Here is a 13,271-nt window from a genome sequence, read left to right as displayed (position 1 = left end):
ATATCCCCATCCTCAATGATGGGGGATCCCAGCACGTCAGTGCAAGAGGTAAGGCTGAAGCATTTGCAGCAATCTTTAGCCAGAAGTGCCGAGTGGATGATTCATCTCGGCCTCCTCCTGAGGTCCCCAGCATCACAGATGCCAATGTTCAGCCAGTTCAATTCACTGCATGTGATATCAAGAAACGGCTGAAGGCACTGGACACCGCAAAGGCTCTGGGCCCTGACAATATTATGGCAACAGTACTGAAGACTTGTGCTTCAAAACTTGCCACACCCCTAGACAAGCTGTTCCAGTACAGCTACAACACTGGAATATGGAAAATTGCCCAGGTATGTCCTGTACACAAAAAGCAGGACAAATCCAACCTGGCCAATTACCACCCTAGCAGTCCACTCTCAATTATCAGTAAAGTAATGGAAGGAGTCGTCAACAGTGCAATCGAGCGGCACTTGCTTAGCAATAACCTACTCACTGATGCTCAGTTTGGGGTCTGCTAGGATTGCTCCGCTCCTGACTTCACTACAGCTTTGGTTCAAACATGGACAAAAGAGCTGAACTCCAGAGGTGAGGTGAGAGTCACTGCCCTTGACATCAAGGCAGCATTTGACTGAGTGTGGCATCAAGGGGCCTGAACAAAATGGGGGTCAATGGGAATCAGGTGGGGAAAGCTTTTCACTGGTTGGAGTCATACCTAGCACAAAGGAAGATGGTTGTGGTTGTTGGAGGTCAGTCATCTCAGCTCCATGACATCACTGCAGGAGTTCCCCAGGGTAGCGTCCTAGAGCCAACTATCTTCACCTTCCTTCCATCAGAAATGGGGTTGTTCGCTGATGATTGTGCAATGTTCAGCACCATTCGGAATTGCTCAGATACTGAAGCAGCCCATGTCCAAATGCAACAAGACCTGGACAATGTCTAGGCTTAGGCTGACAAGTGGCAAGTAATATTCATGCCACACAAGTGCCAGGCAATGACCATCTCCAACAGGAGAGAACCTAACCATCGCCCCCTTGACGTTCAATGGCACCACATTGCTGAATTCCCCATCCCCACTACCAACATTCTGGGCACTACCATTGACCAGAAACCGAACTGGACTAGCCATATAAATACCGTGGCTACAAGAGCAAGTCAAAAGCTGGGAATCTACGGTGAGTAACTTGCCTCTTAACTCCCCAAAGCCTGTCCACCACCTACGTTGCAAAAGTCAGGAGTGTGGTGGAATATTCTCCACTTGTTTGGATGAGTGTAGCTCCAACAACACTCAAGAAGCTTGACACCATCCAGGACAAAACATTCCACCACCAATGCACAGTGGCAACAGTGTGTACCATCTACAAGATGCATTGCAAGAACTCACTTAGATAGCATCTGCCAAAGCCACATCTGCTAGCACCTAGAAAGAAGGGCACTGGATGCATGGGAACACCACCACATGGAAGTTTCCCTCCAAGCCACTCACCATCCTGACTTGGAAATATATCGCCATTCCTTCACTGTCACTAGGTCAAAATCGTGGAGAACTCTCCCGAATAGCCATGTGGGTGTACCTACACCACATGGACTGCAGTGGTTGAGGAAGGCAGCTCATCACCACCTTTTCAAGGGCAATTAGGCATGAACAATAAATGCTGGCCTAGCTAGCGAAGCCTACATCCCATGAATGAATTAAAAAAAATACTCTTGTGAAGCACCTTGGGACATTTCATTGCGTTAGAGGCATTGTTTATATATAAGTTATTGTCGATGACAAAATACATCGCTGTTTCCGTTCCTTCATTGTCACTGGTCAAGATCCTGGAACTTCCTACCTAATAGCACTGTAGTACAGCCTTCACCAAGTGGACTTCAGCAATTGAAGAAGGTGGCTCACCACCATTTTCTCAAGGGAATCTAGGGATGGGCAATAAATGGCGGTGACTCCCACATCCTGAGAATTTTTTAAAAAACCATTCAGGGATCCCCTCCCTGGTGTATTTTTTTTCAATTGGCTTTTACACGGTTGTGATTTCTGTGGCTCTGAAATGTGTATTTGATCGACCCACCTATCTGCACCCTGGCTATTTCTCAACTGCTGTGTTCACAACTGCTGTTTGATTCCAGCTCCATGCCCTGTCTGCTGGACTGAAGGCCTTCACCACTTGGGTGGCCAGTGCCGGAATTGAGGAATGTCGAATGGCGTGTGGTGGTCATGGGTACTCACGGTCCAGTGGTCTCCCAGATATTTATGTCACATTCTCGCCTAGCTGCACGTACGAAGGAGAGAACACTGTGATGATGCTGCAGACAGCCAGGTAAGGAATCACCAGCATTGGCTGGAGTACATCAGACTGCATTTTGTAGTGTGTGACATTAGGGATCAGTTAACCTTATGCCATTGGGTTCAGTGTGCTCTTTTGTGTGATATTCACTCTCTGTCCCTATGGAAGTTTAACATTGCCTTTTTGTCCTGACAAAAAGTTAACCCTCAATTAATACCCAGAAACAGATTTATTTGGTTATTTTCACATCATTGTGGGTGCTTGCTTGCGCAAATTGGCCGCTGCATCCCTTAAATTACAACATTGACTACATTTTGGCTGTTAAACCTCTTGAGATGTCCTAAGGTTGTGAATGGTGCTGTATAAATGTAAGTCTCTCTTTATCCTGAGGATTTTAAAACTATGCAAACATACCACTTCCTCCTTCTCATTGGTGCTCCCTCCTAGGCTGTTACACTCTTATCCTATCTCCAGGTCTAAGAGAGTAGCTGAGAGTGGTGAGACTGTATTGTCTGTCCCTGTACCTCTAGCACTGTCTAGGCCTGGGGTGTTGACCTGTAATCCTAGGGTTAAATGTTGCCCTATACCTTGACAATCAACCTACAAAGCCAGCACAACTGAGCCTTACATCCACTTATTTGTTGTTTGCGGGTTTGCCTTGTGTAAATGAGCATTTTTCCTGCGCACGGCAATACCGAGTGGGCTCAAGTTTGGCACCGGGGTAATGTACAGTACAGGACGCTCACATGGCTATAGGGAAAGAGCAAGGGAATGGAATATTGGACAGCTCCTTTCAAAGAGTTGGCACACTGCACTCCTGCAGTACGATCCTATGATAAAACTCTCTGTGAATTTATTTCCTCCCCCTCTTTGCACTATTTTGACATTGGTTGCATTAGTCATGTGGACTGCTGGTGATGTATTATCTGCCTCTGGCTATGTTGCAGATACCTGTTCAAGAGTTATACACAGGCCAAGTCTGGTCAGAAGCTTTCGGGCACAGTCTCGTATCTGAACAACCTGTGCAGCCACATCCAGCCCCAGCAGGTGGCCAGTCGACCCATAGTGATGAACATTAATGACATCAGCAGGCTAGTGGAAGCATACCAACTGCGAGCAGCCAGGTGAGTACCAGGAGATAACCAGGGTAGCTAGGCCATATTTTCTGTTTGGATTGTTCATGTTTGTTATACCTTGCAAGTGTTTGACTTTCTTTGATTATCTAGGATAAGGACACTATCACCTCAGAGTCTTTGGGATGTTCCACTGTCCTGTAGTAGGATCCAGTGGATATTCCAGTGTCCTATGACCCTTAACACGTCTGTGCCACAACCACTCTCGTTTTCTCCCTGAAATGTTTTAGACAGAGAAGCTAGAGGAGCAGTTTACTCTCAATGAAGTTTGTTGATACTAACTTTGGGGGCATGGGGAACTGAGTGATGAAGGAGATTGCAGGACAAGGCAAGTAGTTGTCAGATTTAATTCAGTATACATTTTGGGGAAAAAAATAAAATCTATCCTCAACGGTGAAATTCTTAATATGGTACAGGAACAGATAGAGAAGGAGCATAGGAACTGGAGTAGGCCATTCAGCCCCTTGAGCCTGTTCATTCATTTAATTAGGTCATGACTGATCTCTGTCTTCACTTCACTTCCTCAGCTTTGTTCCATATTCCTTGACACCCTTCCCCAACAAACATCTATCAATTCCAGTTTTGAAATTTTCAATTGACCCCCAGCATCCACAGCCCTTTTTTAGGAGATTGTCCTCACTTTCTAACACAGAAGTAGTGAAATCATTTCCTGACAGCACCCATGAACAACCTAGGTCTAATTTTTAGCTCCTTATTCTGGAATCACCCTATCACCACCAGACAAAATAGTTTCTCTTCCCCTAGCCTATCAAATCCCTTAATCATTTAAAAATTTCAATTAGATCACCCCTTAATCTTCAAGGGACTGCAAGCCTACTCTATGCAATTCGTCTTCATAATTTAACCTTTTTAGTCCCAGTATCATTTTGACAAATCTGTGTTGCAGTCTCTCCAAGGCCAGTATATGTTTTCTGAGATGGGGTACCCAGAACTGCTGTCAGTACTCTACAGTGTCTAACCAGAGTTTGTACACCTGTAAGATATCTTACACCCCTTTGTATTCCAGCTCTCTTGACGTAAAGACTAATGTGTGTTTCACATTTTAAATTATCTTTTGTATCTGTCCACTACTTTTAGTGATTACTGTACTTAGAGCCCTAAATCTTCTTGCTCCTTCACAGTTCCTAACTTCTCGTCATTTAGGAAATACTTTGACCCGTTTTTGGACTTAAAGTGGATGATCTTGCACTTTTATACATTGAAGTCCATCTTCCATAGTTTTATTCACTCAGTTAATCAACGTCCCTTTAAAACTTTCTGCCCCCACCTATGCTCTTTACTGTGCCACCGAACTTAGAGCTGTCAGCAAATTTTGGTACACAGCTCTCTATTCCTTCACCGAAGTCACTGATAAATATGGCAGAATACTGAGGCCCCAGTACAAATCCCTGGGGACATCGCTAGTCCCATCTTTGTCTTCCCGCTTTCTGTCTCATACCTTCTAACCAATTTCCTCCCCATATCAAAAGATTGCTTTCAATTCCACACACTTTCATTTTTGCCAAGCCTTTGTGTGGAACCATATCGAATGCCTTCCGGAAGCTTAGATAATAACATCCATAGATACTCCCTTATCCACCACTTTGGTGACCTCAACGTTCAGCCGGATTTATCTAGACATAACTTAGCCTCTACAAATCCAAGCTGGCTCTTTTTGATCAGCTCATTTGACTAATTATTCAGTCATTCTGTCCTTAATCACTGTAACATCCCCACAACAGATGTTAGTCTAACAGGTCTATAAAATTCCCCGGTCTATTTCCCACCCTGGAATGACATTGCAATTTTCCAATCCTAGGGGATAATTCCTGAATCGTTAAAAAGCGAACAGGATTCTATATTTTGAAAGGCATTGAATATAAAACAAGGAACTTTTGAATTCGTAGAAGTCTTTTGATTAGCCCATAGCTATACTGCTGCGTGCAGTTCAGTGAAACTTGTTATAGAAAGGAATTCAACCATGAAGAGGGTACAGTGAAGATTAACACCAATAGGAAGTTACAGGATGAAGAAAGGCTTCAAAATTGGTACTTTTTTACTGGAAGGGGAAAACCAGTTAAAGATTCACAAAATCCTGAAAATTGTAGTGAAAGATTCAGGATGGGTATTTCAGACTAGAAGTTTTTTTTCCATGGGATGTGAGCATCACTAGTCCAGCATTTATTGCCTATCCCCAATTGCCCTTGAGAAGGTGGTGGTGAGCTGCCGCCTTAAACCACTGCCGTCCATGTGGTGTAGGTACACCCACAGTGCTTTTAGGAAGGGAGTTACAGTTAGAGATAGCAAGGAGTGAGACTATGAAGGTATTTAAACACAGCAACGAGAATTTAAAATTGGAAGATTTGGGGGATCAGAAGTGAATGTAGGTTGTTGAGGATGGGGGTGGAGACAGAATGGGGTGGTTGGGGTGGGGTGCTCAATAGGATTCAAAATAATTGGCAAAAGGAGTAAATGTGATGTGAGGAAAAAGTTTTTCACCCAAGGATGTTTGGAGCCTGGAACAAACTTCCTGAGAGGGTGGTGGAGGCAGGTTCAATCAAGGTATTCAAAGGGGAATTGGATTGCTACCTGAAAAGCGAGAATGCGCAAGGTTACCGGGACAAGGCAGGGGAGTGACAGTAGGTGGAGTGCTCTTTCAGATAGCCATTGCAGACTCGATGGGCTGAATGGCCTTTTTCTGCACTGTAAAGATACTGTGATAGGATACCGACAGCAGAGTTTTGGATGAGCTCCAGTTTATGGAGAGTGGAAGGTTGGCCAGGAAAGCTTTGGAATAGTTGATTTCAGAGGTGAGAAAAACAGTGATGAGGGTTTCAGCAGCAATGTAACAAAGCTGGAAATATGTGGTCTTTTGATGGGAGGATATGGGGCAGAAGCTCAGTCAGGGGTCAGATAGAATGCCAGCTTTACAAGTGGTCTGGAATGGATTGTGTGGTCAGAGAAGAAGGTGGAATGATTGTTGTGGGCTAAAGATAGCTTCTTCATTCTTTTCAATCTTTCCAATGTTTAACGAGAGGAAATTGCAGCTCTTATACAACTGTATATCAGTCGAGCAGCTGGACAACACCAAGACAGTAAAACGGTTAAGAGAGATGGAGCTGGGTGACATCAGCAGGTGGAAACTGACCTATGTCCACAAGTGACAATGTTAAGGGGAAACATGTGGAGGAGTCCAAGAATAGTTCTTTGGGGAATTCTGGAGGTAACGGTGTGGGAATAGGAAGGCGAACCATTGCTGGAGATACTCTGGCTATAATTGGACATCCAGAAGGACAGTCCACAAGCTGAACAACAAAGATGGTGGTGTGGCCAACCTTGTCAAAGCCTGCAGTGAGGCTCAGAATACATAATGCACCAGTGCCGTAGTCACAAAGGATGTCGTTTGTGACTTTGGTTAAACAGGTGCCACGGGCTGAATAAGCTTTAGTGCTTTAGGTTCTTGATTACTTAGTTTGGCAGGAACAATCCTGCATCTTGGTTGACTGCTAGACCCTTTTGTTTTTACTGTTATTTCTTTTTCCCCTCTGACTCAGTTTCACGATCACTTTCTTGCCTCAATCAGTACTTGCTAATCTACCTCATTTGTCCTTTTTGCTCTTAGTGTCCTGCACTATTGGCCTTGGCCCTTCACTTAAAATTCACACCACCCAACCCATCCTGAACAGCAGCTTTGTCCTGTGAGGAATGTGTAATTTGAGACTTTTTGCAAAATCCACATTCTGTTTTGGCTTAGTCTAACGAGGCAAAAATGTGTATAAGACCAACACACCTCACTAACCTCCAGCAGGTACAGGTCAGGCCTGACACTTACCCATTCTCCCTGCAGATGCTTTGTGTAATCTTTCTCTTCCCTCACTCATCCCACTCCCTGTACTTTCATCCCAGCCTAGTTGAGGCAGCTGCACGGAATTATCGGATGGAGCTGGGACGCAGGAAGAACAAGGAGGAGGCCTGGAACAGCACCTCTATTGACCTGGTTAGAGCTTCGGGGGTGAGTTGCCCACGTTTAGGAGTTTTCCTCCTCTCTCGTGGAAGGTAGATTTGCCTTTCCCTTTCTTCCCCTACCCACCTCTCCTTTCCCACCCTTCCCTTCCATTATGAAGATAAATTTCCCCATTCCCCTCCCTTGTGCTGGATCATGACTTCCTTCTGGGTTGGTTTGAGTCAGGGTGCTTGTGCCTGGCATCTTTTGAATGATGGCAGACCTTTGTAGGATGCCATTGCAAAGTTTCAATGATCCAATTACTGTAACTATACTGCAGTTGCCCCCAGAAGCCAAGAGGTGACGTGGGGTTGTGCCGTCTGGCTCCTCACTTCTGAGTGTAATGGTAGACTTGGCTGGACATTGTAGAGATGTAATTAGACATAACAATAAGCTGATGGCATACAGTTTTGGAGCTTTAGGCTCACTTTCACTGGCATTGTGAGAGAGGCGATGAGTTGAATCGTGATTCAAATACTTAGTACTGTGCCTTCCTATACATTATGCAAGGGTAGATTGTGCTGCTGTTGCAGTTAAGAAATCCCTCACTTTATTCCTGTCTAATCTTGTTGTGTGCCTTGCTTCTTTGTGTGGAGGGTGTTCAACTGCTTGTGTGTGTTTAATTGTGTTCTTGCTCCTGCTCTCCCTTCCCTTAGGCTCACTGCCACTACGTGGTGGTGAAGCTGTTTGCGGCCAAGCTGTCTGAGATCACAGATGCCGCGATCCATGATGTCCTCAACACTCTGTGCCTGATGTACGCGCTGTATGGAATTAGCAAGAACTCCGGAGACTTTCTGCACGTGAGTGGAAGTTAAACCACAACCAAGGTTGTGTAGATATAGAGACCTTACAAACACAGCTGGAGTCATTGTGTACTTGCAGTATGTCAATCTTTGCGGGATCTTACAAGGAGCTGGAATTATGCCTAGTTTGTAATGTATATTCTATCATGCTGCCCTTTGTAAAGCCCAAAGAGGCTCAGATATGGCATAGTGAGGATGGAGCAATAGATTGAGTTCTAAAGTCTGATGGTCAAAGTTCATTGAAAATCTTAGTAATTGCTTTAATTATCATAACCATCCCATTGGTAATGTGTTAAAAACATGAGTCTGGTAGTACCTCTAATGTTGACATTTCTATTACAGATCCCTCTGTCCATATTTATAATGGAAAAGACCTACATAATCTTGTCACGCTGTAATTACACCTTGCCTCCTTTGGTAGCTTTAACATAAGAAATCAAAGCAGGAACAGGCTCTTTTGGCCGGTCAGCCAGTCTGTCATTCAATAAGATCATGAATGATCTGATCTTGCTCTGAACTCCACTTTCCTGCCTGTTCCCCATAACTCTCGACTCCCTTATGGGTCAAAAATCTGTCTACCTCAGTCTTGAATACATTTAATGACTCAGCTTCCAGAACTGTCTGGGGTGGAGAATTCCAAAGATTCATAATCCTCTGAGTAAAGAAGTTCCCCATCACCTCTGTCTAAATGGGTAATTCCTTATTCTGAGACCATGTGTCCCACTAAGGGAAACATCCTGCCACCTTCTGCCCTGTCAAGCTCCCTCAAATCTTATATTTTTCAATAAGATCACCTCGCATTCTTTTAAACTCCAATAAATACAGGCCCAATGTGCTCAACCTTTCATCTCCTAGCTCCTCTGTCTGTACTCCAGAGTACTGCCTGAATCCCCAATCCCCTCTTAAACTTCCCAATTGCTGTAATTTTGTTAGTTAACGTTTGATATAGAATCAACATATTGTATACAATAAGGGAAGAATATATTACTTTAAAAAGGGGACCAAAATGCACCTTTGCATCTTAGTTCAATTATCTCTGTCCTCTAACCCCCACACTTTTGGTCTTGAAGTTAGCAAGCACTCCTGTTTGTTACATTTCTGTCACTTTGACTGGTTGTAACACCTGCTTTATTTGTATAAACCTGCCTTTCGGCCTTCCCAACTTTTAGGTTCCAAATCTGTGGTCAGCTCGCCTCTGTCACCCTGCAACATATTTAAATGCAATTAAAATGATAAACTTAAGTTCCTTTAAATATAAAGTTGTTCAGGATATGTTACTAACTCTTGAACACACAGCTGAGGGATGGATCAGAGGACTATCTCTCAATAGAAACTCCAGGCTGGGACGTTAGTGCATACAGGGGAAGACATGGCCAGTTGGTTTAGGAATGATGCAATCAAAAGTAACCTTGCCTGGACCATAGGCAGAGTTGGCCAGTAATCTGTCTTCTGAGCTGGCTTGGGGTCCGGTTTATAACATTCTGTTGTCTTCTGCAGGCCGGGATCCTGAGTGACCTGCAGATTTCCCAGGTTCATCAGCGTGTGAAGGAGCTGCTCGCTGTGATCCGACCCAATGCTGTCCCTCTAGTAGACGCCTTTGATTACCCTGACGCTGTCCTGGCATCTGTGCTTGGGCGTTACGATGGGAATGTTTATGAACACATGTTTGAATGGGCTAAGAAATCACCTCTAAATAAAACTGAGGTAAGAGACACCAGTTGATCATTGGTCAGGCATATTGGAAATTCGCTGATGTGTGCGAAAGGGTTGTTGGAGCAGTGGGTCATCGTCTTTGGGAATTGGTCTAAATTTAGTTCCAACTGAAGGAGCCAGACTCGTTGCTGACTCTGAGGGTCCTATGTGAAATTAGCTTGGGCAGTCTCAGTCCATTTCTAGTAGGTTTGACCCCACAGCAAAGGAAACATGCCGTCAGAAGTTGACTTGCTTACTCCAACAAGTTGCAATGTTGCTGATGTGGGAGGTGGAAAATTTTCACTGTCAATTGGGACTCCTCTGAGCTGAGGAGTGAGTAGAAGGGGCCACTTGGCCTATCAAGACTACATTGGTATTTTTCTCCATGAGCCATATAGGTTAATCCCATTCTTCCCCTTTTTGATAATGCTTCTCTCTTATGGACTCAACTCCAACAACAATTTGTGGCTGGGATTTCCACGTTCCAACTACCCTCTGTGTGAAGACATTGGTTCATGCCTCCCACTTTTGAATTTCTCAAATGTCTTCTCGTTACTTTGTGGTCAGTGGAAACAATCTCTCTCTAACCCTTCATGAAGAGAGCTTTACTTGGCATCCAGTCATCCTGTACCTGACTTGAATGCAGACACGTTCCATCCCTTGCGCAGATGATCAGAATGAAGAACAGATTCAGTAGAGTTTAACAATTCTGTTTCTTTACAGATATATTAGAGAAATCTTGATGTTTCTGAGGCTGTTACACAGGTGTGACTATCAACTGTTGTTTGACAGTTTAGATCACTGATAACAGTTTGTATAAGCTGTTTGTTATTTATTTAGAAAGGAGTGTTGATCATTATTAGTGAGAATTAATCAGTGATTGTGTGTACTCATGAGGGTTGATCACTGTTGGGTTTGGAGATTGTTTGATTACTGAGGACTGATCATCATTTGTTTCTTATTCCTAGGTTCACAAATCATTCTACAAGTATCTGAAGCCTCTTCAGTCCAAACTGTGAGGCTGTGCTCTCCATAAAATTGAACCCAGCTGCAGATAAAACTCTAAACCTTTAATTTTGATCCTTAGCATCTTTGACTCCTCCGTTTCGGTTCCCAAATGGTGGTCCCACTGGAATTGCATTCCTTTTCAACAGTCTCCAGGTTGGGTACTTTTCCTGCTATTACGATAATTTTTTTGTCCTCTCCCTTGTACTCTGTACTGGTACGGTTCTGTAGTTTGACTTCAGAATTGGAGTTGCAAATTTCACATTTCACATCCACCACCTCCCATTGAGCATAGCAGTACACTTGTGGGGCTGCATTGGCTGTGACACAGCAGAGCCTGATGGGAATTGCCTTCAGTTTCAGTTCCTGACAAAAGCTTCCAGGCTGATGTGCCGCCTCCCATCAGTTCTCCCGTTTCCCCAAAGTTTTGCAGCAGATCAGATAGCGTTGGGAACCAGAAAGAGGGTTATAGATCAAAGAAAACCTAACTCTTTCCCCTATGGGGCAGATTTGTACCACTTTTATTTTAATATTTGCACTTTGTTTTGCACACTGGTCACGACTAGTTGTGCTCCAGCTCTAGGGTACTGTTAATCCACGTTAATAAATCAGAGGTATAAAGGTCACTGCCAATTTGGAAGCAGAAACATTCAAGGCAAATGGTCTCTGAGAGTCTGGGGACGGAGGAAGAGATCAGAAACTGACTTGTCATTGGGCTTCGGGCTTCCTTTCAGGGATGGGGGATCATGGTGGATTCTAAACTGGGCTTTGTGCTGTCGTAGCCAGATTGTATGATCATTCCCCTACACATATGAAGGATTTTGCTATGTTGCTGTTTATCTGTTTAACCCTTAACCAGGTGGTACTCCTGTGTGCTTTTTGCCCTTTTTCTGTTAGTGGGGTAAACATCCATTTATCAAGTCTCCTGGAACTAAGGCTTTCACCATGTATCAGAATTACCTGGAAAAACTCAGCAGGTCTGGCAGCATCAGCGGAGAAGAGCAAAGTTGACATTTCAAGTCCTCATGACCCTATGTTGAAGGGTCATGAGGACTTGAAACATCAACTGTGCTCTTCTCCGCTGATGCTGCCAGACCTGCTGAGTTTTTCCAGGTATTTCTGTTTCTGTTTTTGTTTTGGATTTCCAGCATCTGCAGTTTTTTGTTTTTATCTTTCACCATGTATTGCAGACTTGGGATAAATTCAGTTTTTTCAATGTATTGGTGCCTTCTCTTGGTGGGAAGGTAGAGCTACAGCAAACATTTTTTTCCACAATTACTGACATTTCTAACTTGGCATAAACTGAAATAGTAAAGCAACTGAAGTTTTAACAAGTGCATTTTAAAAATACAGTAAATGTTTTGAACAGACATTTTATTCGTACTCCCAAGCAGCCAGTATTGGAAAAATACAGACTTTATTTTGAAACCACAAACATTCGCAAATTAACAAAGTACTGATGACCTTCAGTGCACCAAGCCCTTTTGAACCTCAAAACACAGGACACAGCAGCAGATTACACACCCAATCCCAAACAGATTCAGGAGATGCATGCACTTCACCCCCAATTGTTTTAGTTGTCCATCTTTTGAATGTGAATTAGGGACAGGTTCCACTGTACAGTACTGCACATGGCAATATTTTCATTTTGAACAGACATTTTATTCATACTCCCATTTTATTTGGTTTCACACAAATTCTCAAAATTTTTGCAGTTGCTTAGATGCTGATCACAATCTCAGCTCATTCTTCAAGATCATCGGGTCAGTGACCATTTTGAAAATAAGCATACCTGCAAAAATGGGACAGCTGAAACAAGTTCCTTAGGCATCTGTAATTTACTGATCTCACCATATATTATCAATAAACTGTTATGAACCCCTTAGACACCAATCTCTTGAAAAAGAGATTTGAACTTCCAGTTTCTAGCTGAAAGAATGACATGACAAGATTTCACGTTTTAAAACTTTTACTGTAACAAATGATTAAAAAACACTCTTGACTAAACTATTTTCTTTTTATGGGCAACTTGTAATTGAAACTACAGGAAATAACAACCCCCTTTTATACATATCACCCATTGCCCCCTTCCACAGAATTTCAGTCCTTGTAGCAAACAGCCCATAGTTGCTTCCAGTGGGCTCCTGTACCCCTGTTTCGCTGAGTAATAACTTCAAGTGACCGTCTCCAGGCGCTTTCCTCAGTTTTCAGAGAGTTTCTTAAATCTGCTACCAGCAGTAAAGCCTGTTCTGATGATTCCTCTTCCCCCTAGCCATGCTAGGACACATCTCCTGGAATCCTTATAATGCTGCAGGATGTGTCTCTTCAACTGGAGACCATCTTCCTCCCGCATCTGGCTGTAGTAGCTCGC

At 43.6% G+C, this 13,271-nt stretch overlaps 1 protein-coding gene across 4 annotated transcripts in view; it reads left to right on the top strand.

Annotated features, from left to right (window-relative positions):
• The window catches only part of acox1 (acyl-CoA oxidase 1, palmitoyl), a 44,581-nt gene extending 32,704 nt beyond the window's left edge, over window positions 1–11,877 (top strand). For all 4 annotated transcript variants that reach the window (XM_041217381.1, XM_041217382.1, XM_041217384.1 and 1 more), the window contains 6 exons: window positions 2,107–2,297; window positions 3,212–3,388; window positions 7,304–7,409; window positions 8,057–8,200; window positions 9,701–9,907; window positions 10,864–11,877. In XM_041217381.1, coding sequence (XP_041073315.1) covers window positions 2,107–2,297; window positions 3,212–3,388; window positions 7,304–7,409; window positions 8,057–8,200; window positions 9,701–9,907; window positions 10,864–10,914 — 876 coding nt within the window. In that variant the 3' untranslated portion in view covers window positions 10,915–11,877. The remainder of the gene's footprint in view (window positions 1–2,106; window positions 2,298–3,211; window positions 3,389–7,303; window positions 7,410–8,056; window positions 8,201–9,700; window positions 9,908–10,863) is intronic.
• The last annotated feature ends 1,394 nt before the right edge of the window (window positions 11,878–13,271 follow it).

The sequence above is a fragment of the Carcharodon carcharias genome, chromosome 22 (genome assembly GCF_017639515.1).
Source record: "Carcharodon carcharias isolate sCarCar2 chromosome 22, sCarCar2.pri, whole genome shotgun sequence".
Classification (NCBI taxonomy): Eukaryota; Metazoa; Chordata; class Chondrichthyes; order Lamniformes; family Lamnidae; genus Carcharodon; species Carcharodon carcharias.
Note: the sequence above shows the minus strand (reverse complement) of the source record. Positions and strands in the feature narration are given on the sequence as shown.